Here is a 26,005-nt window from a genome sequence, read left to right as displayed (position 1 = left end):
TTGCTTCCCCTTCGCGTTGGGAACGCAATCGTTAAGAGTTCTTTGTCTTGGGTGGTGCGCTTGCCGGCTAGATAAATGATAGCGCCCACCTAATTGATGTGTCTAATCGCCGCTGACATGTTATCCTCCGTGTATTCTTCGGGATTACGTTACCTGGAGAAACAATTCCACTTTCGCAGATAAAATATAGATCTCGCCGTTCCCTGCGAGGCCTTCCGACCGGGTTCTTCATTAACCTCGGCTTCAGAGTCTCGCGCCTTCGAAGCGCTCTTCGATCCATTTCTCGATCGATTCGGCTCAAAGGAGCCGATGCCTCGTTTCGAAAGCGTCGGGGGCTTTCAAAAGATACACGTGGGACAAAAAATATATCCGGAAAATCAGCAGAGGAAGAAAAAAAACGGGTATACGAAAGCATAAAGATCAAATCAGCTAATGCATGTACCATTATTTACTATGGGAGTCAAGTTCTTTGAAAGAATTTATTTCCATTTTCAATCAATTTGTTGGTATTGTGTGATGAGATAAAATCGTTTCATTGCATTAAATGAAATGCATACGTTATAAAAGCTGTTATTTATTTTTTTTGTGCGAATTCCAATAATAGCATCGATTACGCACGACCCGCTATCAATGTTCGAAATAGTCACAATATCCGCGACGGTTATAATTGATTATATAGAACGAAACGTGTGAATAAATAATAATCGAGTACTACCATATCTCAATTTTTATAACAATCGAACAATTCAACAAAAAAATTGAACCATTTATCGTACTGTTACCCAATTGAATACGCAAAATATATTTTAAAATTTTTCTTTATAAATAAATCTTTGAACTACTAATAGTTCTTTCGCCGAAAATTTGTGAACCTTCCTCTGCAACACCGGGAGCCGAAAACCGTAAATCACTGGCTAGCGTGGGTCAGTAGACGTCATTACGTAACGAATTACGGCCATATATCTGCCTGAGTCTTCCGGCTCCCGATCGGTCAACAAATTTTAGGGGAGCCATCATGAACCCGTCCCAAGATAGCCACCGAAAACCTTTAACTGCTATCAATAAAACCAGCCCAAAGCCATTGACAGAGAAGACGAGACGTAACGCGAGTGACGACGACCACTTTGCAGCCACGAAGACAAACAAATGTACGAGAGGATTTCGCGGAGTTGTGGGATTTAAGCAAAGCTCGATGCTCATCACGCGCGACACAATGAAAGCTCCATCCGGCGTCTCACAATGGGTCCCGGGAAAAATACAGGACGACTCCCCGGAGGCCACGGAGGCAGAAAAACGTCCTTCTTGAAATATAATGACACTATACTACGAAAACACATAAAGGACTCGTGATGAATGGGCTCAAGTCAAGAGGACGTCCATTGTGTACAAACGGGGACCTATTCGATGTTCGAAAAAAAAAAACACTTTCTTCTTCTTTTTCTCGATAGACGTAGGAATGAATTGCTGAGATTTATTAGATCATTTATTTTATCTTCGTATTCAAATTCCGGCGCATCCACCATTTTTTATAATCATATTTATAAGATACATTTAACATTATGAGTAATTTTAATCTACCGTATTTTCTCGAATCTTATCCGGACTCGAATCTAATCCGCACCCCGATTTTAAAAATGCATAGTGGTAAAAAAATTTAGTTTGCGAATGTAATCCGCATCTTTCTTTGAGCAATTCGACAACACCAAAACGATGCGATGCTTGTTGTTAACCATAAATATATATTTTTTCTGTTGACTGACGCTGATGCACCTAAAGAAACCTTGCTTACGACGAGTTTTTATTATACTAGACTTTAAATATACCAAGCCAGAAAAAATTGGAAAATAAATATAATTTTAAAAATAAATAGTAATGCCTAGCACGAATTCCGTTCATATACTGCCCTCGTAGTAGCTCGAACGTGGTATGTGCTTAATTATACATATAATAGCGTAATTATAAAAAAAAAGTAGCAAAAATCTAGAAGGTTCTTCTGTACAGCAAAGTTTAAAGAGATGTTATTAAGATAGCGTTAAGGAAATCGAAAAGCTGGTACAATTTTTGCTGTTAATGAGAGTAACGTTGCGGCTGTTGCGGAAAGACAAGGTAGCTATTGCAAACTGTGAGGCATCGTGCAAAAAATTTACTGGGCCAAAGAAGAGATGATTTTATGAAATTGACGAGGCAGTTTTCTAGTTCTCTCAAGAAAAACGAAAGGAGGCACTAAGAAATTTTTAATACTAGCAAAGGTTGGATTGTGGGATTTATGCGCCGAATGGTGTTATCGTTGAGGCGCAGAACTACAATTTCCCAAAAGCTCCTAATGATTTTCAAGAAAATTTCAATTTGTCTCAAACTGTAAAGGTCAACAAAGTGGTAGTATATCTGGATATGCCACCTAATTACACACTGGAAAGAAGAGGTGTGTGGGAAATTTCTTTATAAACGAGTGGTTGCGAAAAATTGCGCATAACATTGATGCTAGCAGGAACAAGTGATAGGGAGAAATTGCCGACATTATTAATATTGAGAAAAAAACCATTCTGAAATCTGAAAGACTTCCTGAATGACGTTCTAGTTAGGGCACAACAAAAACGACGGATAATGGAAAAGCTGATGATGGATTGATTAAGACAAGTATGGAGTCTTAGACCAGGAGGATTATTAAATAAGGATATTAATTAATCATAGACTGATTGCCCTTGGTTTAAACTTCTTGTCATAATAATAATACCTGGTGGCATAACATCCATACTACAACCTGTGTACGTATATATATATTAACAAACTAGAGAATTAACAAAACCGGGAGCAATTAAAGGAGCTTCTGAACTTGTTCAGTGAGTGTAGGCGACATGGAAAACGATCCCTGAAAACAATATTATAACATCATTTAAGAAGTTTTGTATAATCCGAATTTATCTGTATTGATCCGCAGATGACGTAATATGGGAAGAACCAAGAACATGATACATAAAAATGTAAATATCGTTCTAAAACCCTTAATAAAGTGTTATTGTTATAATGTGATTTTATTTTACTATTTTCCAAATTGCAACTATACGACTGCGAATCTAATCCGCACCCGATTGTAATCCGCATTTGATTTTAGAGTACATAAAATTTGTAAAAAAGGTGCGGATTACATTCGAGAAAATACGGTATATTGTAGCCGCTATGATCGCGTCATCGATTGATGACCACATGTTCGGACGAGTCGATGAAGTACGGAACAAAAGTAGTTGGACCGTAAAAGTGTTCGCATGTGTTTTTCCAGTTCTTGTATTTTCGTTAAATAAATGTGTTAACAAACAGCGAAACTTTTAGTACTTCAATATTCTACAAAAATACAGTGAATTTCACTTAAGATACCATATAGAAAAATATATTTCCGTAGAAACGAGGCGCACCTACCTACCTTGTCCCACATAAAATGTAACATGTCAATATAATTTGATATTACAGTAAAACATGGATATAACGAATCAATACGAGGAACGCAGTGTCCGTTAGAGCTCAATAAAAATCTACAACAATCTAGCGCTGAATAACAAATAAAACTAGACTAACACTAGTACTAGAACTAACACTAGACCCAGAACTAGAAACATTCCGTTTAGCCGTTTACCTCTCTTAAGACGGGTGGTAGGTGGTAGCATAAAATATCACTATGTTGCATATTTTTATTGAATTAAAACTAGAAGACGCTACAGACGCACGGCTACACCCGAAACTTTCTAATTGTAGGTCTAGTGTTAGTTCTAATTTTAATTGTTATGCAGCGCTAGACCAAGAACTAGAAACATTCGGGTTTAGCGGTCTTAAGACAGGTACGGCTAATCCCGAATATTTGTAGTTCTAGGTCTAGTGCTACTTCTAGTTTAAATTGTTATTCAGCGCTAGATTGTTGTATTTTTTTATTGAACCAAAAGTAGAACTAACACTAGACCTAGAACTAGAAACATTCGGCTTTAGTCGTTTAATGAGACGCACGACTAAACCTAAATGATTCTAGTTCTAGGTATAATGCTAGTTCCAAATAGTAACAGTGCTAGTGTAAAGCTAGGTATGATGCTACTTCTAAATAGTAACAGTGTTAGTTCTAGTAACAGTGCAAGTGTAAAACTAGAACTAACACTATATCTAGAACTAGAATCAATTGGGTTTAGCCGTCTTTAGAGAAGTACGGCTAAACAGTGCTACACAGTGCTAAACAGTGCTAGTGTAAAACTAGAACTGACACTACACCTAGAACTAGAATCATTTGGGTTTAGCCGTCTTTAGAAACGTGTGGCTAAACCCAAATGATTCTAGTTCTAGGTATAGTGTTAGTTGTACATAGTAACAGTGGTAGTGTAAAACTAGAACCAACACTAGATCTAGAACTAGAAACATTCGGGTTTAGCCCTGCGACTCTTAAGACGGAAACTCCGAATTATCATAAGGACGTCACCTTTCCCAAGCAAAACTTTTCCTTTGCAACACTACCCAATGCCTGTACTATTAAACTATGTTGCATTTTCTGTGGCATAGTGCAAGTGCATAATAGTTTCGTAAGTATGGTTACTGCATTCATATTGCGAGTTATATGAAATTCCCGGTATAATCTATTTATAAACTGGTAGACATGGAAAGCTGTGGAAAGTTGTACTCAAGCATCAGCATTATGTCGAATATTAAAAACTTGAGTCAGTTATTTGAGTTACGATCTACGATCTTTTTGTCTCAATCCAAGAATGTAGCATCAAGATAAGCGCAAAGTGTGCACTAAATGCCACAGAAATTGATTACTGGCGAAGCTAGACTGGAAGATATTAGAAATGAAGACATAAAGAATATGATGGACGTAAATCATGATATAATAGATGACTAAGAAGTTATTAAGATCTCATTTATTAAAATTAATTAAATAAAATTTTAACTGATAGTTAATATTGCAGAATCATTGTTTATAAAATAAAGTTTTTAAACACAATCAAGATTTTTATAACATTTTAAGGATATCACTAAAAACAAATATATTTGTTTATTAAATTTGCGACTCGATTTTTCCTGATTCAATCACAATTCAATTGTAAACAAGAAAGTAAATCCAATTTGTGATCAAATGAAAATGTATATTTTCCACGCAAACTAAACAAACGAGCGGAAAAACAAAAAGTAATGAGAGAATTTAAAAGGAACAATCAAAAGATTTCTTGAAAAAAAACCAGGAAAAAGTTTTATACAAAAAAATATTCCAAAATGAGAAAATTTTTATATCAAGTATACTAAAAGTTTTAGAAATATAGACATGTAACTCTATTCACCTTTGACACCTGTATTTATTTTCAAATAACAACTTGTTATTGACGTTGTCGAAAACAAACAATTCAACCGAATTGAATTTCAGTCGGATACTGATACCGTTTTTAAATATCACACCATCGCCATCGATTTATCGTATTACAATAAGTCGTAAAAAAATATATTTTAGAACTACAATTTTCATTTTATTCTTGTCAATGCACCTGACTCAATAAACCCGACCCAACCCACTCAATCAAGATAGTAACCGATTCAGACGGATTGTAATTGTAGCTTGGAAACCTGGGAACAATACACTTTGTTCCCAAGCGGTTATGATCGATTGAAATAGTCCGGACATCTATATCAAAAACGAGTTGATATAACAAGATTTTTTTGTCGAATGAAAAATTGCGGAATAAAATCTAAATTACGTTTGCATTGCACGTTCGCGGGGTTAAAAGTTCTTTACTATGATAAATTCCATCGCGTTGTATTACGAAACGTGAGGCTACTTTGAATATATCCGCGGATGCGAAAACGTGCAGGCAAGAAGCGCAAATGATTCACGTGAGCGATGGACGTGCCCCGGCAGGCGTCGCGACGACGACGACGCCAAAATCCAACCTCCGCGAATATCATTACGCCCGTTAGTGACGCGTCTTTACGCGCTACTTCCATTCCTTTCGGTGCATTATTCAAATGTGTACGCGACTTGCACCGACTTGCCACGTCAGGAAACGCGCGAATAAAGGCTGAAATTCACATTGAGGTTTTATTTCGTTTGCTTATGTCGACAAGTTCTGTAGAAAAATTTCAACTAAAAGTCTCATCTGTCATGCTCATCTATTATTACAACGCAATTAGTTCTACCTAAGATCTGTAACACTAAAAGATCTTTTCTCATGAAAAATACAAAACTTTCCTTAGAAGTTACAAGTTCTGAGAGCTTTAACGAGTTTGTGGAAAACAATTTTTTTTTAACTTTATAAATCCTTTACATTTCTATTAGAAATATTCACATTAACGAAAAAGTGAAAAAATGACTACTTCATTAACGAGAGATGAATGCTTTTTGATCTAAAAAATTTTGTAAAGCAAAAAATTTTATGCAAACCGAAACAAACTCCGCTTTTGATATTTTCATCAAGCCGCCTCTCCGATTCGTTAGCTTTCGACTCTTCGTTAAATTAGGACGAGCCCTTTCAAAACAAGACATACCTAAATTCTCGTAAATTCTCATATTTTCATCCTGATTATAAACATGTTTAAGGTCAAATCATTCATTCTTAAAAGAAGGTTTCTCAATGTCTTTGGATCGAAGTAAAATTATGACCCAAACTTTTTAACGATTTCATTTCAACCCTCCTCAATTCGCATCCCTCCGGAGCCGCACTTAATCCGCAATATTTTTTAATGAACCCTCTATCCCCAAAAATTTGGCTAATTATTTTCTACTCGAGAACGTTTTCAGTGGGAAACGCGGCCTAATTGATTTATGAGGGGGTCAGAGCGGCCTGAAAGCCGCCTCTGGTTTTCTTTGCGAGTGCTTTTTTCAGGTTCCGAAAACCCGTTTGAAACTGAAACTGAGACAAGAACTTTCTTTCTAACTGCCTAAAACCCTTCCGTTACTTAAACGCTTACTTAAACGTCATTATAAACTTCCTGAAAGGGTTTCTTGTTTTTTTTTTGAACATAACCCTTTAAGGTAATAATGTAGAATCATGTTTTGTATTTTAAAATAACTTATAATATAATGTCAGGTACTCATTCTTTAGTGGCTATTATAGAGTTTTGTAAAAGTACCTCATTTGCCGTTAACAATAAACATCATCGTTTTAAAAATGTCGTCCCCAATTGTTTTCTTCGAAGAAACCGGAAGGACATGAACGTAAACATAACCGCACATAGGACTGTAGGGCAGTGTCGGTCGCCCCTCCTTGTAATGACCCGAGCCGTTATAAAAGTCCCTCTAATCTCTGGAGTGCCGTTCCCCAGATAGTTGGACGAAAATAGTTTTCGGTATACGCGCTGAAATTTACGGTCTCGGCCGTGGATGGCGTCGCCGCCGGAACGTTTCTCCGTGTCACGTGAGAAACGGTAATTGTTTCGCAGTTCCTTCGCGCGGAAAATATAAAGCCGGATATAGGGATCATAAAAATACTCCCGTATAAAGTTTTCTTGGATATCTAAAGAGAATATGCAAGTTTTAGTAAACTCTACTAAAACCTTAAATAGATTAATGGTTTTAACCGTTTCCCCAAATAGAAAATTATGGTTATTTTTTACAAAAACTTCTTCAATGCTTTATATTATTTAAAAATTACTTTGATATGAGCTGCTCATGTATTAATTATGTAACAAATTATCTAAGGTATTTAGTATTTATACCAAGTATTCCAAAAAATTGAAATGTAACCCGACATTATAAATTATTTACTAACAAGATGGAACTTGCTCGAATTTAGACATGAGTATAAATGTTGAAAATGGTTGTCATTAGGGCTACATTTGTCTTCGTGTCAAGTTAGACGCAGAGGCAATTTAGGTTGGTCGCTTAAAGAAAACGGAGCACCTTTTAATTTTTAATTTCAGAAGTGATCCGAATTTACTCTTTTCAAGCTAATATCCATTAAAAATGAGATATAATTAAACATTTGTGTACTATAGTTGTAGGACAATCATGTTTAGATTATTCCAGAGTGAAATAAAGAGTAACAATGTTTACTTGTACACATATTACAGGATGACGCAAAAATGTATTTCAAAACTCCACTTATTTAAAACCTTAGTAGCTAAAGTAAGTGTAAAATTAGATAAACATGCAGCTTTTGTCACATCATTTTGCCACCTTGTTTTGATGAACCAACATAATGTTTTTCAAAAGTCATCATTGGCTTTGATGCTTACAATTCTCCTCTAAGGAAACTGGCAGTAGAAGTACTCCTGAGAGCAACCGTAGTAAATGCACATGTGGTATATTCAGAAGTGACGAAAGATAAAATGACAATCATTGAGTTCAGAGAGAAATTTACGGAATTACTTCTCAAACGTGAAAAAACTGTTAAAACAAATGAGGAGAATGACCGTGAAGACTCCACAGATAATCATCAGTTGGAATATACAACTAAACGTTTACGATGTAAAGTATGCTACAAAAATATACAGGAAGAATTTAGTAGAAAAGAAGCTCAGAACAAAACTGCAAGATCGACTTGGAATTGTACGATTTGAAAAAAGACCGAACTAGTTTTTTAGTTATAAAATCGAAATGATTTTTCTCTGAGGCCAAATATATGAAAATGCTTGTCTTGTCATGTCGAATTTAGGTCCGTTATAACATAGGAACAGCATGGCACTGCTAGTCACCCACGATACATGAAAGGTATGTTGAGAAGTGCCACATACACGAATTGTACCACGCCGCACAAAGACAACAATTTGAGAGGCACGGATGTCGCCTTACGGGGCAACGAACGTGTTATTACCAACCTAAATAGATCTTGTCAAAATGATTCTTTTTACTGACTCCAATTTCGAATCAGCCAAATAGTTTGGTTAGATCACAATCAATTGAATTATCGGTAAGATAATCACTAGATCACTAAGAGAGAATAGATGCCATGCCTAAAGCAAGTGTTATAATTGCAATCGCCTTACCTGAAAATGTTTAACGCAAGGTATTGAAGAAGAAATCATTCAAGCCGATCGTTTCTGCAGAATATACAGCGTGTTAGAATATGCACAACTAATACGGTATTCTGCGACTCGATGTTTGTTGATGAATGCCTTTAGACAGCGAAGAAGATCGGCGCTAACATCGTTTTCCAATGTTACAAGATTATTACTGCACTAAGAACAAATAATCCGAAATTTCAACGCACAAAAAAGGCCACTGCAAGAATTTGCACCTTGACATTATCCCAAGCGCTTAAAAAAACATGTTTGTTACTCAACTTCCTTAATGAATACGAAGGATAGCATCGGCGATGGTTGTATTCAGGATCAGTGCTAGTCTGATTATGAGTTACAGGCAATTCACAGACACTCTAATCTAATCTAGATATTTGCGTTCTTAATGAAGGCAAATGTTTGAACTATGAAGGCATACTGTTCAGCTCCATATAATAAACTAGCTGAGGTACTTTTACCCCAGCCATGCCATGCACTTCCAGAGTTAAGTCACAGTGTCTTTCGTTGAAAAAAGCATATAGCACACTGCTAGGTTATCCTTCCTCAACGGTGTGGTCCATAACAATTAAGTCATCCGCACACCATAGACATCACATTAATCCTAGAAAAGTAAACTCTAATAATAGGTGTGGCCACGGTGGACAACTTCAATACAAGATTTTGGTCGAAACACCGGTATATTGAGTTACGTTCAAACTACTAATAATCCAGTGCACCACTAGCTGCCTAAGCGCTATAAACGTGGAGTTAAAGAAAGCAGTGTTCATATGCCCATGGTCAAGATATTCTATGTTCAAGTCATTCAATAGCTGATACTATTTAGTTCCTAAAGCTCCGGTGATCTGATTGAATTCGCACCTTAATGAAGAAACAGTTATAAACTATATAACTAATTTTTGACTCTAGCATAAATTTGTGCTTACCATGATGGATGACAAAATATATACAACATTGTTAACATACTGGCTTCAAAAGTCCATATCGATATAGAATAAATTTTTCACCTTTTGATGAGGCATGCCGTAAAATCAGCGGATGGGAGATATAGTATGCACAGGAAATCAAAAGAATATACTTTCAGTATTATTCATGTTACAACATCCAGGTGTGTAATCATAAAATAATAGTCCACTCTAAAGCCATTATTTAAACATGAGTCGTACCCTGGGACAATTAGCAGATGGACCACAGGAAGTGATGAATAAATAATACAGAAATATTTCAGTTTTAAAATTTCAAGACTAATACAGTTGAGAATCTGTTTAAGTCCTTAAAATTGAAATATCTTGATATGGAAATACAAAACACCAACCAACATCATTAACGAGAACACTATTGTTTTTGTAAAATTATACTATAGTGTATCATATCATTTATCACTTATGATGGCACCCCTCGAAAGAGAAACGATGGCATATGGAATGAAATAGCAGTTCACAGTAGTGAGGACTGTATTCTAACTGAAGAAGTGACTTGAATGTGTAGTTTCTTCAAAATATATAGTTATAGTCAAGAATATCATTAACTGATGGCTACATGATGTTAGAAAGATTAATATATTTTTTGAAGCTGTAGTTGTAATGAAAACATAGTTACAAAAAAAAGAAAAGAAAAAAGAGGGGTGATTTGAGGACACTGATTATATCGATGTACCAACCGGCGTATTGATTTGAATGCTTAACACATGTTCGACAACAACAGGCTTATTTTAAGTAGGATAAACGTGCTAAATTTAAAACAAACAATATTAGAATAATCTGTTTTTGCCAAGGCTAAAGCGAGCTTTAAATTATTCTTCATAACAAATTTCATCGAATATTAATAGCAGCCAAAAAGCGCTTACTTATTTCAAGATATGTAATATTTGTTGAACATTAGTTTTGTCAAAGTAATAAAAATAAATTCCATAGATTTTCTTAAGGCCCCATTGTTTGTATATCATGTAAACCCTGTGTAATCTAAATCTACCCGTAGAGGCCATAAACCTCTAATTCGGGTTGTAATAACTCCGATAAAATCTGCTTAAAATCATAATTCTCTCTCAAAAGATTTTCCCAAATTCCCGTTTTCGAAACGTTATTAATAAAACGGTTTGACATTTAATTAATTTGAACAATACTATTAATAAACAAACCTTGTTTATGTTTTAGGAGCGAAAATTTTCTCAAAATTGAATCACAAACATGACAAGGTTCGCCGTAACGTTGTGTTAAAATTATCTGGATTAAAAGAGCAGCTAATAATAAAGACTGATGCTATAAGGTTAAACTTGGGATGAAAGCTATATGATGAGGGTCGAACGAGGAATTTATTAATTCTCAATTACGTAATACGAGTAAAACTCCTTCTGGGAGATGATGGAGTTTGGATGATAACCCCGACATCGTTCAATAAAGACGGATGTCCGACGGTAATGGTTAATTATAAACGTTTGAGAAACAAACTTGTTGTTTTGTAGTAGTACTAAACTTTAAGGTTTGTTAGATTTAATTTTTCATGAAACATTAATAAAAAAAAATTCGCGTTTCAACCATTTATAGTCTTAAAATGTTAAAAAAAAGCTTTAATTTATTTATTATTCAGATTTTAACGTCGACACCAATTCGTTTGGAAATTTCTAGTACTTTAAAGGAGGAAACGCGTCTGGAACAATAACGACCATACCGTAGCCCGTATTTTGTTTCTGGCTGGCACGTTATTAATATTCAGTGAGAAATAGGGGAAGTGCCGTGGTAATAAATGCCGGCCACGTAGTCTATAAATCAGCGCGGTTTTTCCAGTGCGCCGCGTATTGCTTATCGCACTTTTCAAATTGTTCTTGTAATTGCGGTCGTTTCGGACGCGCCCCCTTTTTCCCTACTTGCCCCCTAAAGCGTTGCGATGCCACCATCTCGTCGCGACGATAGATATCTCGAAATTAATTATGATAAAGCGTCCCGGATGTTGATTAAATAGTTTCCTCTCCTTCCGGACCCTGAAAGCTTTATGGGTTTTAACGTCATTTGCGGTTTTAATGTGCGAAGTTCGCCGAGAGCTTTCTGCGGTGCATTCAGTTGCGCCGTGAAGTTTCGTCTTATTAATTGATGTACTTAGGACGCGATAAGCGCCGGCGGGAAAACGGGGATTTTAATGGTAATGTTTATGAGTTATGTCACGTTACATAGGAGTATTGCCCGAGTACTTTAGCATATTTCTACAATGTTTAGTGAAAAAATTTAAAGTATATGCTGCGAATATAACGAGAACGTGAGAGCGCAGAAAATAACATGAGACCGTCGAGAATTGCGGCATCTACTTTCGCCGAAATTGTTCGTAGGTAAATTGATACGGAAGATAATAAAAGGGTTTACGAAAGGAGTTTCGATAAGAAGAGGTTGTTTCGTGAAGTTCAACTTACCAGGACATTGCAGTAATAAATGCAGGAGCACTCCTGCAATTGTGTAGCTTAACATTTTCCGTCACGCTACCGTTCCCATCGATATCACCAGTTCAGCGATGATTTCTGAGAATTTCATCATCGTTTTCTCTTCGTTAGGACACAATAATGTCTCCAACTGCAAAAAAAAGAAACATATTAACTTAAATATATTTAAAAAAATCAATTTTAAAAATCAACATTGATGGTGCTTATAAATAAATTAGCTAACTCTATACAGAACTCTTTTTATACATTTTTTAACCCATCTTCCTCGTTTTCCTTGTGTTACTTTTTCGTAATCCCCGTGTAGACACCGTAGCGACTGACTTCAGTAATTGCCATTTCACGTGCAAACATAAAGTTCATGCCCCGGAGAGGAGCGGCGAAGCGCGGCTTACCGAAATGACTTTATAAAATTACACAAGGAGAAAATTCACCATTCCCTTCGGTACGATTTTCACAGGCGGAGGGGTTACAAGTCGCGGAATATCACTACTGTACGTCGGCGCCGCAGCCGCAATTAGCTATGCCTGGCGTGTCCTCGTTCTAATTAGTTTATTAATCGAAAACTCGACGCTTCATTTGGTTATATTACGTGCAGATTACCTGACTGGGATATTAGCTCGATCCTGCCGCAGTAGGATTAGAAAGGACACCGAACATATTCGGCCCGACAGATAAAATTGGCAAGGATTTGGCTCCAGTTTCCGCTTTGTGATTTTCGAGGTGATTTCGATATGAATTTCATCAGTACGTTGATGTTTCGTATTTTGGAATCGTGATGAGGTTATAAATACTGTGGGATTTAGTACAAATTAGAATATATCCCATTTAGAAATGGTGGACGCGCCGGTATTTATAATGGTAATTTAGTTAAAAGGTATGAATATGAATGATTTATGCTTTTATTATTTAGGTTGTGTACTAAAGCAAATATGTAAATAAATTAAATTGATAATTATTTAATAATATCGCCTTATCCATAAGTTTGTGACATGAAGGGAAAAAATAACAAGAAAGAATTTAATAACTCCAGAAATAAGCAAGGTACTCAGAATGGTGCCCAAGCTCTTTGCCCCATAAAAGAGACTATTTAATTTAAAAATGTTGATTCCTGAACACTTATTACTATAAAGGAGAATTTCTCTGTATAAGAAAAAGGAGTAAGCAGAAAGGAAGAAAGGTAAACTTCATCAAGCGAAGTAGAATTTAATGCCAACAACCTCACCAATGTTCTCAAATGATATCGTCAATAACTTCATCGCATTGACACAAACAATAAGACAAATTTAAGTTGCATGTGCAATCAATCTATCTGGATCACAATTTATACATCCCTGGAGAGAGGCAAGTTTGTCAAACACCAATAAATACAACAAAGGAAGTAACACCGATCTTTGAGGCACACCAGATGACACATTAGCTTCATCAGTGTTCAAGTTATTTGGTGTGACACACAACACAAGAATATCCAAAGTATAGAAGAATAACTAGAAGAGTATTTGATGAACAGATATTTGACATTTGATAAATGATATCGGAAGCCTTAGAAAAGTCTAAAAGCTTGATATATCAAGAATAGAAACCTTTGAGGAGAAACCTAAAGCATAATAAACCCTAGTCTAAAACCACTATGAGTACTAGACTAGATCGAAAATGTTTCCAAATTGTGCTACAAAAGTTTTGCACTAATATCACCATACCCACTGGTGAAATTTCAGACTAATAGAAACACACAGTACTCCAATTTGTCATTAACATATTATACAAGAATGGCAAAAATAAGTGTAACACAAGGTTGATTCTTAGCAACCATACCAGTACCGCTTTGGATATCAGCAAAATAACTTCCATAATTTGCTAATGGGTATTCAACGTACTATTTAATGAGCATCTTACACCTCATAAAGAGGTCATGCGTATGATCCATTTTAATATTGCTTGATAGTACGCTTGGGGTTGGGTTAGGTTGGGTATGACTAACATTGCCGACAATAGTAGACAAAACAATATTGAACATGGAATATTAATTTTCTGTACGTCAGGATATAAACTAAAACAAACTATTTCAAAAGATGTTTAGTTGTATACACCCTATTATCTATCGAGTCATAGTGTTGACGAAGATTTTAAAATGAAGTGTTTATTTCTTTCCGTAGGATATTGGATCTCTACCTATAATGGTATACTTTTATGCAAGAAAAGTGAGAGATCATCATTTCCAACACAAGCAGTATAGATTTGCAATTTTCTTATACAAGATCTATTTGGCTTGCTTCAAAACAGATGTATCTGCCTAAGCAATGGCAGATTTACTGCAACTAATACTTACAAATCGTCACCTTATCGTCACATTATTTTGAATCAAGTCCCTTACGTCTATCAAACAGTAATTTGGATTTAAACTTAGCATGTTGTTTTTCTTTCGTGGTTGTGACTACAGGTTATATCTAAATTGATGTTAAGATCAGTGGTATCAACTCCTATGTCACGTGGATGCATACTCGTTAAATTTGTGATAAGTGTCTCGAACCTTCATCAAATTTTTAAGAATTGATACATTTATTTCTGAGTACTATGAGTTTGATACATACATCAAACACTGATATAATAAAATGATTAAAAGTTTTTATGTTGATTTTTTCTTTTTTCTTTTCTTTAATCCCTCCATCACCTATGACTAAATGTCCTTTTCTTCCAGATCACTTCTTCCGATTCTTGTTAAGATCTTGCTTTCTGGCTTTCTAAGCCTCTCTTATCCTGCACGGTCATCTTATCTCCTCCACTTTTGTGAAACAATGGCCATAATTGCCAGTTATGATTCATCTCTCAGTAACTATTCCTTTCCTATTTCACTAAACTCACTTCCCCTTTTCTTCTTTTTCCCATTTCCTTTATGAGTTATCGGTAATACAAATTTCACTTGGGTTAACCCCTCATAAATTATATTTTCAGGCTAAGTACACCGAGGGCTACAAACTACTCATCTATCAAATGCCGATCCTTCAGCCAACAAATCCTGAAATAAATTAAGGTATTTTTTCGATATTTTTTGTAACTTATTTTTGCTGTTACATTGAGTAGATTGTGTATAATCAAATGGCCAAATCCCTATCTTTCCGTCAAAGTACTGTTTTTTGGCAGCGTCGTAACAAGGTCTAGCCACTGCAGCCATAAACATAACTTTAGTAATGAACCCCTTATTTATGCATGTACGCCAGGGCACGTCTTTATAAAGTGTGATGTAATAAAAACGTGATTCTTTTGCTAAACAAAACCATGTTTCATCTATATGGCTGTAATTATAGAGATTTCTAAAAAAATGTGTTCATTTTAAACACTAAAACAAGAAATTTGAATAAAGGTTTTAATCAAAATTAGGTTGGGGCCTTTTTTAGGTTTATAATTGGTTATTTGTATAGCGCAAAATATAAGCATATGATCTTATGCTTATATTTTACACTTATTACGACAGTTAATGAAAGCAGTTATATCATATTCTTATAACTTCTGTAGTTGTATAACCATCACGTTATTGTACGAACCAACTCAATTTTATTAAAGGCTGTTGTTCGCTTATGAAAAACACCTTTAATAATATATTTTTAAATTTTTGTATTCTCTCTTTCTCCTGTTTTCAACTCCATTTGTGCCGTGTTGGTGGAAATGTATATTTTACGTACTTTTGTTGCATGTTTTATTTTATTCTATTCAATATAATTTTATTAATATTGCGTTCGTTGTTTATAGTTTCTGCGTTATAATAATTTCTGTATTTTTAAATTTAAAATTTTTGTTGTTATTTATTATTCAGGTAGTTTCAGATTTCATTAAAAAGAAATTATTATTTTATTATTTTTATTTTGATTTATTAATTTTTCTCCATTGACAGACTTTATTCATTATTATTTGTTTTATAGCATCGTTGATTATATCTTTAATATACAATGTAATATATGCAAAGATATTTATAAATTTTGAAGTATTCTGAAATGCATTAAGAGGTGAAATGAAATCCATTACAAATAGCTTACTGAAATGAATTTTGTTTTGAAGATTCATTACTCTTTTTATAACTAATGGAATTGGAGGCGGACTGAATTTTAATGGTGGATTACACTTTAAAATGTTTAAAAGAAATTTGATTAACTAAATAAATTTAGAAATTTTAGTTAAACCAACGGAATGAAATTTAGTGAATTTTCTTTTGATATTCCGCGCACAGAAACCAATAATGCCAGGGCTGTATTTTACTTTATGCCAGCGTGGGGCAATAAGTGCTTATACACAGCAAGCGAGAGAAGGTTGATATTATGAAAGGGGGCGTTAAGGCCGAGTTTCGCGGACTCACGGTCACCGACGTCGGGACAATAAAGGACCGCCAGGACTTTATTAAGAAATATAGAGATTATGTTATATACCGGGTCGCTCGGTTAATAGAAAAATGTATTTCAACGGGCGGACAGCGTCCGCTTATATCGGCGGCCGCAAATTGAAATAAGACCTCATTTTGACAGTTATTGAGAAATATACTTGTGACGATGGTCGTTCGGCTTAAGAACTTCAAATTAGAACGCCATTCAAACCCAGGCGAAAAAGGAAAGTATTAAGAAACTAATTAGGATTACCCACTTATAAAATAAAAATATTCAAGTTAATAAGTACAGTGATACAATAAAGTTTACATACACCCCAGAAAATGATAATATCTCAGCTTCCAAAAGATGTAAGAAGATATATTATTTCCATATTTTACATAAAAACCATATAAGTTATTATTAATCATGGAGAACATAAAACATAATCGTATCTACATGTATAAGAGTAACCTATACATGCTATATCATTAGAAATCAACACAACTCGAACTTTACATACTAAAATTAATATTTGGTAGGTCCTCCCTGCTAATCATCGAGGTATGGAATCAACTAAATTAGCTGTAATTTACTCTGCCATTCCCGTAATAGTGCTTTCAAGTAGTTTTTATTTTTAATATGTAGCTTCCGAATTTTGCGGTGAAGCAGTTCTCATACGTGCTCTATGGGGTTGAGGTCGGGTGACTGCGGTGGTGGGTATAGCAATTTATGGACATTATTATTAGTGTTATTGCTGCAAATGTAGGTTCTTAATTAATCTTACAAGGGAAGTGTCACAACTGTGTCTCACCGATTTCGATGCAATTTGGTACAGTCATAGAATGGGCCAAAATAAGGTTCGTACATTTTTTTATACGTGCGGTAAAAGCCCCTGGGGCGAGTTATAGGGGTTGAAAGTTTGGAGAAAAAGTACGTTTTCACTTATATTTTAAAAATGAAAAGTGCTATCAAAATTTGGTAAATTGTAACTGATATTCATTTTAAAAGAGCTTTCTTTTGATGTATCACACATATACCAGAGGGTTAAGAAGGGCGAACTACCCCTATTTTTTTGGAATTATTTAAAAACCACCCTATCGATTTTGGCGGCATTAAGTATACTTCCAGCACGTTCAAAAATATTAGTTAAGGGTTTTTTCCCATTCGCTCTAGATCATCCCCAGCGAAGTTACGGGGGTTAACATGTAACCACTTTTCGTAAGAATGATGTGATAAAATTGTCAGGTATTTTGAAAATACTTTAACAAAACCGTAAATTAGTCGCACAATAAAATGTTTAATGTAAAATAAGGCATAATACACCATTTAGGGGTGGTTGGGGTTAACCACCCCCTTAAAAATTAATTCTATCCCGGGCATTACTTGTTGATTACGGCGAAATTTGGTACTGTGTTTGTTTTATATAGTTTATTAGTTTATTTTTATTCTACATAATGTTGCCAAAAATACACCTACCAAAAAAATTTTGGCACAATATTTGTTTTTTTAGTGCCGCTTGCTAAAGGTCATTTCTCAAAATAGTTTTTTCTAGTATAAAAGAACGTGTGCCCAGTGGGTAGATTTTAGTTTCAGAGCAACTGACAGAAGCAATGGTTACAATAAACCCAATAAACGTTTTAAATTTGCTAATGACAGTTTTTACTGTTATGAATATTCCCCAGACTCCTGTAAATGAAGCAGAAGTTAGTTTAAAAGAAAATATACAGCGTATTTTAATGGAAAGTATGGAAGACTACAATATGCAAATTGAAGACGAAACTGTATTAATTTTCGATTCATCCAATGGCATCAATGACGGTCAGCAAATTATTGAAGACCAGGATACAACTGACAGGTTTGTAGAAGATACTGATGCTCATTGTCCATTGAAGGATGACATCGACTACGAGTACAAATTAGAGGCGGTAAATTACTGGACAAGTGGGAAGAAAGGTTATTTGAAACTAGAAACCGTAAAAAACAAATACCGAAAAGTAACGTCAAAGACCCAATTGCACAGATGGTCTAAATATATTGAAGAAAGAGGGACATACAAAGAAAAATTAGCAGAAATTACCGAATTTGTAATTAATCAAGCGAGAGCCGCCGTAGATAATAAATTGCCACTACATGATATTGATATACGCAGATGGGCTATACAAGCTAGAAATGAAAAGAATTTATCTCCTCAACTGTTCAAAGCATCTCATAGCTGGGTGCAACGTTTTAAGAAAGCAAATCGGTTAGTAAGCCGAAAAATAACAAAATTTCTATCCCAAAAACAAATTGGAAATGTTGATCGAGTAAAAACTTTAGCAAAAGATTTCGTTAAAGAGGCAAAGCTACAAATCCAAATATATGGACCTGAAAACACCTACAATTCGGATCAGAGCGGTTTTAACTTGGAATTCCATTCGGGAAGAACATTAAGCGATTTAGGAGTTAAAACCGTAGAAAGTGTGGTCCAGTCGGTGTCATCTACAACGCACAGTTACACAATTCAACCCGTAATATCTGCTGATGGGAAACTTCTTTCTCCACTTTTTATTGTTTTAAAAGAACCCTCTGGCAGCTTTGGACCGAGGGTAGCAAATACAATGTTTAAAGCAGACAATATATACGTTTTGGCATCAAAATCTGGAAAGTTAACTTCAGAACACATGAAAAATTGGCTCCAAAATGTATATTTTCCAAATACTGGTTCTAAATCATTATTATTATTAGATTCTTGGAGTGGCCATTGTCCTGAAGTTATTAGTGAAATAACTCCATCAGGTACTAATTTTAAACATTTATCTATACCTGCAGGGACAACAGGTCAAATACAGCCCCTAGATGTATTTGGTTTCAGAATATGGAAAAATTTTATTAGAAGATTCTCTGATCAGATTATTCTTTACCAGTATGATGTCAATTTACATCAGAGGGATAACATATTAAAATTGCAATCGTTGACGCATAACCAGTTGGCTTCCCCTCGGTTTATAAATGTTTTTAAATACGCATGGTTTGCAAGTGGCTATATAGAGGAGAGACCAGACCATTTTGAAAATCCCGTGGAAGTTTGCTTTTCGAGTGAGAAGCCAACGTGTGATATCTGTGGGGATATAGCGGTCATAACATGTGCATGGTGTAAAAAATCCTTATGTTTAAAACATTTTTTCCACGACTTTCATTTTTGCCAACACTACGTAGAATAAAAATAAATTTAATATTGAAAATTAATATAATACATAAAAAACGTCAATTAGTAATGTAGAATAAACTTCTTTGGTATATTGAACTATTTTTTTTGTCAGTTGCTTTTTAACTCATAAATAAATAAAATATCTTATTTATCTAGTAGTTTTATATTTATTATTTAAAGAAAATGAGGGTAGTTTACCTCGTGGAACATCGATAGATAGATTTTTAAAAAACAATACCACAGTTACGATGGCAGTTTTCATCTTCGAGGTATAAACAAAAAACTACCCCTAATTTGTAACCCTTATAACCATTTTCAAAAATTTTTACTTCAAATATAAAACAAACACAGTACCAAATTTCGCCGTAATCGACAAATAACGCCCGGGATAGAATTAATTTTTAAGGGGGTGGATAACCCCAACAACCCCTATATGGTGTATTATGCCTTATTTTACACTAAACATTTTATTGTGCGACTAATTTACGGTTTTGTTTAAAGTATTTTCAAAATACCTGACAATTTTATCACATCATTCTTACGAAAAGTGCTTACATGTTAACCCCCGTAACTTCGCTGGGGTTGATCTAGGGCGAATGGGAAAAAACCCTTAACTAATATTTTTGAACGCACTAGAAGTATACTTAATGCCGCCAAAATCGATAGGGTGGTTTTTAAATAATTCCAAAAAAATAGGGGTAGTTCGCCCTTTTTAACCCTCTGCTATATGTGTGACACATCAAAAGAAAGCTCTTTTAAAATGAATATCAGTTACAATTTACCAAATTTTGATAGCACTTTTCGTTTTCAAAATATAAGTGAAAACGTACTTTTTCTCCAAACTTTCAACCCCTATAACTCGCCCCAGGGGCTTTTACCGCACGTATAAAAAAATGTGCGAACCTTATTTTGGCCCATTCTATGACTGTACCAAATTGCATCGAAATCGGTGAGACACAGTTGTGACACTTCCCTTGTTAGTATTGCTCCTAAAGAATTTTACCGAAAATTTTGTGTCTTAGGCGGCCTCTGGTAACGCAATTACATAGCATATGTTCAACCGTTTTTGACTCGTCGTTCCAAAGTCGACAAGTTTGATCCTCAACTTGTCCAATGTGGAAGAGGTGGTGTTTTAGGGGCGCATGGCCGGTCAAGAAACCTGAAAGCGTCCTTAGATCCCCTATGCTGAGGCTATCATACTCTTCGCTTGACTGTGACCTGGAAGTTCTTTACAGAGTAAGGCTACCTTTAAGGCCTCCCTACTGTGGATTACTTGTTTTAGGTAGCATTTTTGTAGTCCACAACCGGGTTGAGGTCCAATGAAGGGTCCAATGAGGTGACCTGGAACCCATTCCTTCACAATGTGAGCTGTATGCTTGGGATCATTATCTCATGTTTCATCTCTCATCTCTTCGTTTTTCTTTCTCCATACTTTTGTTGTGCCATCACAACCAAAAATATTGAATTTACTCTCATCCGAAAATAAAACAGTATGTCAGAAGGTTGTCAGACTGTTGCTCATGTAATTTAACAAAATCAACTCTTTTTTTCGTATTTATTTCCGATATGAATGGCTTTTTTCTGGGAACTCTACTGCTGTAGCCTTCACTTTGTAGCACAAATTGAACTGTTTCAGGATTTACGGTTATACATTTTGATGCCGCGAGTGATTTGGCTATATCAACCGCAGTAGTTGTCGGATGATCGTTTTTAAAATTGTCTGTTTATCTCTACATGTCAGTTATAGCGGTATGTAGACTTATTTTAGTTATAAATATGATTATGTTTCGTGTTTTTCATTAAAAATAATAACTTATACATTTTTTATGTGAAATATTAAAATAATATAGATTTTTAATCCTTTGTTTAAAAATTTCATTGAATTACATTTCAGGAGCTGAGATATTATTGTAGACTTTATTGTATCACTGTATTTTTTACCTAAAACGTTTTAACCCAGAAAAAAACGCAAAGAATGAAAGTGAAAATATAATGAAGAGAGGCAACGTAAATTAGAAAGGTAAGCTTATTCGAAGGATCGAGCACGATAACATTTACTCTACCAACGGAACGGATTCATCAAAGTTCGCCAGCGTGACATTAACGTATTCATTATGCCGCCAGTCATTCGTACAACGGCACACGCGATTTGCATTAATATCGAAGTTAATTTCAAATATTTAAATGGGTTGCGCAGCCACAGAGCGGACACCTAATTAAAATATTAAACTCTGCCATTCGTCGCGCTTCGCCTATCTATTTCAACGAATTTTTCAACCTTACCGTCAAATTACGACTGATTTACATAAGGTAATTCGATAATTATAATATTATTTCACCGGGAATGCAATTTTATTCTTCGATGCGTCCCATTCATATTAATATTGATATATATATTTAAATTTCATTAATTAAATTATTGTAATGCGTTATATTATATGGCGATAGATTCATTTTAAAAGAGGGATTACATTTAATAGCTCGATGGCAGGTCAATGCAGAAAATGTGTTACGTTGGTGTAAAATAAGTTAATAATATGACATCCAAAGCACCGTGAATAATAAATTAGTTTGCAGAATGACAGGTTTACCCACGTAATTGATGTATAGTATTTATGAATACACGACAATGTCCGTTTTGCATAGCTTTTGATATGATGCTATATTTGTTAATTATTTAAACAGCATTAATTCAGTATTCTATTTAGTTTATAAATCATTTGTGTCAAAAAAAATTACGTCAAGTTTAAACGGAAAGCAATTACGTAATTAAAACATTTTTTACATACGATAAAGTAATTTATCAAATTCTATAAAAACACCTGTTTACATGTAAGCTATATGTCATGCAACAGTTCGTGGATTACGATAGTTAATTCTTTTTTCTTTCAAAAATCTAGGTTATCGGCACGTTTTACATACTACATAAATTTGTATAAAACACTCAGAAGTAATATTTTAATAATTTTCAGTGAGATAAAAATATAATAATAACCAAGGTGCATAAGGTGCAAAATACGACGGTGAAATCTCCTTACCAGCATAAAATTTGTAAGAAATTTTTATCACTTTATCAAATCCCCCAAATGCAACAACTCTATTATATACGAACTTAAACCGCACGTAAAAAAATAAACCTTCTATAAATTCGCAGCTGTCGTCAACGTAAAACGATTTGATACAAACCTCCTGGGTTTATTTCGAAAGCTCTCCCCGTCCAAAAAGAGTAAATTTGATTTTAGCTTTTAGAATAGAAAGTCTCTCATTTCTACGGATGAACGAACGACGACGTAAATGGATCGCGAACCGATCCTGGACCGAGCGACGCGAACTGGTCGGGATCTAGAGACCATGTGCTGCGTCCCGACGCTCGGCACGGCGTCGTGACGACCGCCTACCGCACGTCCTATGGTGGTGGGGCAGATTCCTCTCGACTGACTGTACGTACGCCTGCGGTTGAAAGCTGGGACGTCTCTTTTTAGAACAGTCTCCCGACGAGACTCAGTTATACCAAGACGAGCTTACAGATGCTTTTAGGGGAACTTTAAAATTTAAGTTATTTTTTAAAATTTCATAAAATATGTATTACATATTACTATATTATAATACTATATGACTTTTAAAGTTTAACTAAAAAACTTTTTACAAATTATACATCATCAATTTTTGGTTAAGGTTAGTTGAAGAAAATTGTGGTGTACCTTTGGGAAATTACGCTGCAGTTCGAGGTTATATTTGCACGACTTTGCTGCTTCTAATAAGAGTTTACGACAAGTATTATACACGAAATTGTTTCTTGAAAACGTTAGGTGTGAAGCAATTTCATTAGTTTAATGGTCTCAAAAAGGTTTTGTACGAAAATTATAATTTCTTTTTTAATAATAGAAGAAATCGCAAACAAACATTACCAATTCTATTAGAAAAATTAAGGCTGAAATACATTCAATTAGTTCACAATGATTTTTAATAGTCTATATTGAACTATGTTCTAATATCTGTGATCTAGCTTCAAGAAGTCACTGAAGCAGCTTGAGGAAGCATGGTTTAATTTCAGTTTGGTGTTTGATAATTTAACTTATCTAATTAGATTAGACATGCTCTTCGATAACTGCAGAACAAGAAAGCTCTCGGTCTGATTTCTATAACTTCGGAAATGCTAAAAATCATGTTTGGTACTTCCTTGAGGAAGCCCTAAAATTGCTTCTAAACAAAAGTGCTTTCTGGACAAGAAGACACAAGAAGGGAGACAACACAAATATTGAAAATTATAGACCTATAAGTTTATTATCCCACCTCACCATGCCAAATCCCTTTACATTGAGGTCTCATCATTTCTGGCAGCACTAGAAGATGCTAGAATAAATTCGCGAAACACCACCATCATCAAAAATATATACATATGAACAAGCAACCTGTCACATCAAAATAGAGGAGGATACAAAAATTTCTCTTGGTATCACGTTGCATTGGGAAAATATATGTCTGAATGTGGATGGTGTCTTGAATCACTTAAGGTTTGCAGACGATGTGGTACTGGTCAGATTAGACAGGAACTGAAAAACATGTTACATGATCTGAACGAACACTCAAACAAAATAGGTCTAAAAATGAACCGGCATAAAACCTAAATAATGATGGGTAACATGCAAAATGATGTTACCATTGACAACAATAGAGCATGTTGGTCGCAATATTAAAATTAGCACAGAAAATCAAACATTTAGAAAACTCAAAAATAGTGAAAAACAAAAAAATAACAAGAATCTTAAAACAAAAGGCATATGATAGCTGTTCGGACTTGAAACCACAGCCTTGGCAAGGAAAACTGCAGACCAACGTAATGTAACCCAAAGAGCGATGGAACGAGCAATGCTGGGAGTTACTCTGAGAGACAGAATTCAAAATAGCGACATTCTTAGAAAAACACAAGTGACAGATGTGAAAACACGTTTTGATACCACGAGAAACTAGAAGAGGTGCAGGAAGACCGCAAGAGAAGTGTTTCGGTGTTGTGAAGTGTGTGGCAGGGAAAGAATGAATAAAAACAGCAAAAGACAAAAATAAATGGAGACATTTGGAAGAGGTCTATATCCAGGAGAGGATCAATACAGGCTGAGAAAGAAGCAGAAGAAAAACTTATCTAATATGAAGGGTGATTTAACTAACTCAAAAAATTGTACACGTTTTGGGATATTTAAGTATATTAACTCCAAAGCCATATTAATTCTAAGAACAAGAAGGGGCTTCTCTTTATTGATTTCTACAAGTTGACCTTCAAGAAGGAATATCCCAGATTGATTAAACAAGAAAAATCTCTTAATAAGAACAAGATCGTAATTCTTGTAAATTATTCTGAATCCGAGAATGACAATATCACAGTTATTTTTGAGGAAGCTGCCGATGTAGGTTTGTGAGAAAAGCTTTCTAAGTTCACATAGCTTAACTCCTGCTATAATCAAGTCTTTGAAATTGCCAGTTGATAATAAGGGCAAGCACACAAATTGGAACACAGGTACAACTCAACGCTCATAAATATAGACTTCCCATCGTTGTTATAAGGAGAAAATACAAAATTTTCGATGTACATACAAAATATTTTTGGAAGAATGTAAGATTACATGTCTGTTATAAATTTTACGATATTGCCGATGACAGTTCTTCAATGACCATGAAAATACTGCAAAGAAAGGACAACATGAAGTTATATATAATCAGGCTATTTTAAAATGAACTATTATGAATGGATTCAGAGATATTCGATGTATTTGATGAAAATTTGTGATTGGTTTGACCACAAATTTTGTTGAAACTGGTTTGAATTTACAATGTCATCATCATGACAATTTGACAATATGCAGTTTTTGTTGCATTCCCTCCAAACCCTGCACATTTGTTTCAATATCTCGATGTGGCATTTTTTAGACAGTTGAAACCTGAATGAAAAAAACTGCCGCAGGAAAGTTTTCTACTTCTTTTTCTAAAACCAAATTTCTCAAATAAGTATTAATATTGAATAATGGAAAGGATGTAACCTAATATCATACAGAACATGATATCGGATTT

At 34.8% G+C, this 26,005-nt stretch overlaps 1 protein-coding gene across 2 annotated transcripts in view; it reads right to left on the bottom strand.

The window, feature by feature from the left end:
• Positions 1-23,296, bottom strand: part of LOC111418114 (Carbonic anhydrase-related protein B) — a 116,159-nt gene extending 92,863 nt beyond the window's left edge. The window contains exons 1-2 of one of the 2 annotated variants that reach the window (XM_023050567.2): positions 22,981-23,296; positions 12,377-12,533 (exon numbers count right to left, since the gene is read on the bottom strand). In XM_023050567.2, the coding sequence (XP_022906335.1) occupies positions 12,377-12,431 (55 nt within the window). In that variant the 5' untranslated portion in view covers positions 12,432-12,533; positions 22,981-23,296. The remainder of the gene's footprint in view (positions 1-12,376; positions 12,534-22,980) is intronic. The other variant, XM_023050568.2, reaches the window with a different exon arrangement.
• Positions 23,297-26,005: the final 2,709 nt, after the last annotated feature.

This window comes from Onthophagus taurus, chromosome 11 (assembly GCF_036711975.1).
Source record: "Onthophagus taurus isolate NC chromosome 11, IU_Otau_3.0, whole genome shotgun sequence".
NCBI lineage: Eukaryota > Metazoa > Arthropoda > Insecta > Coleoptera > Scarabaeidae > Onthophagus > Onthophagus taurus.
This window is presented reverse-complemented; position numbering and strand designations above follow the sequence as displayed.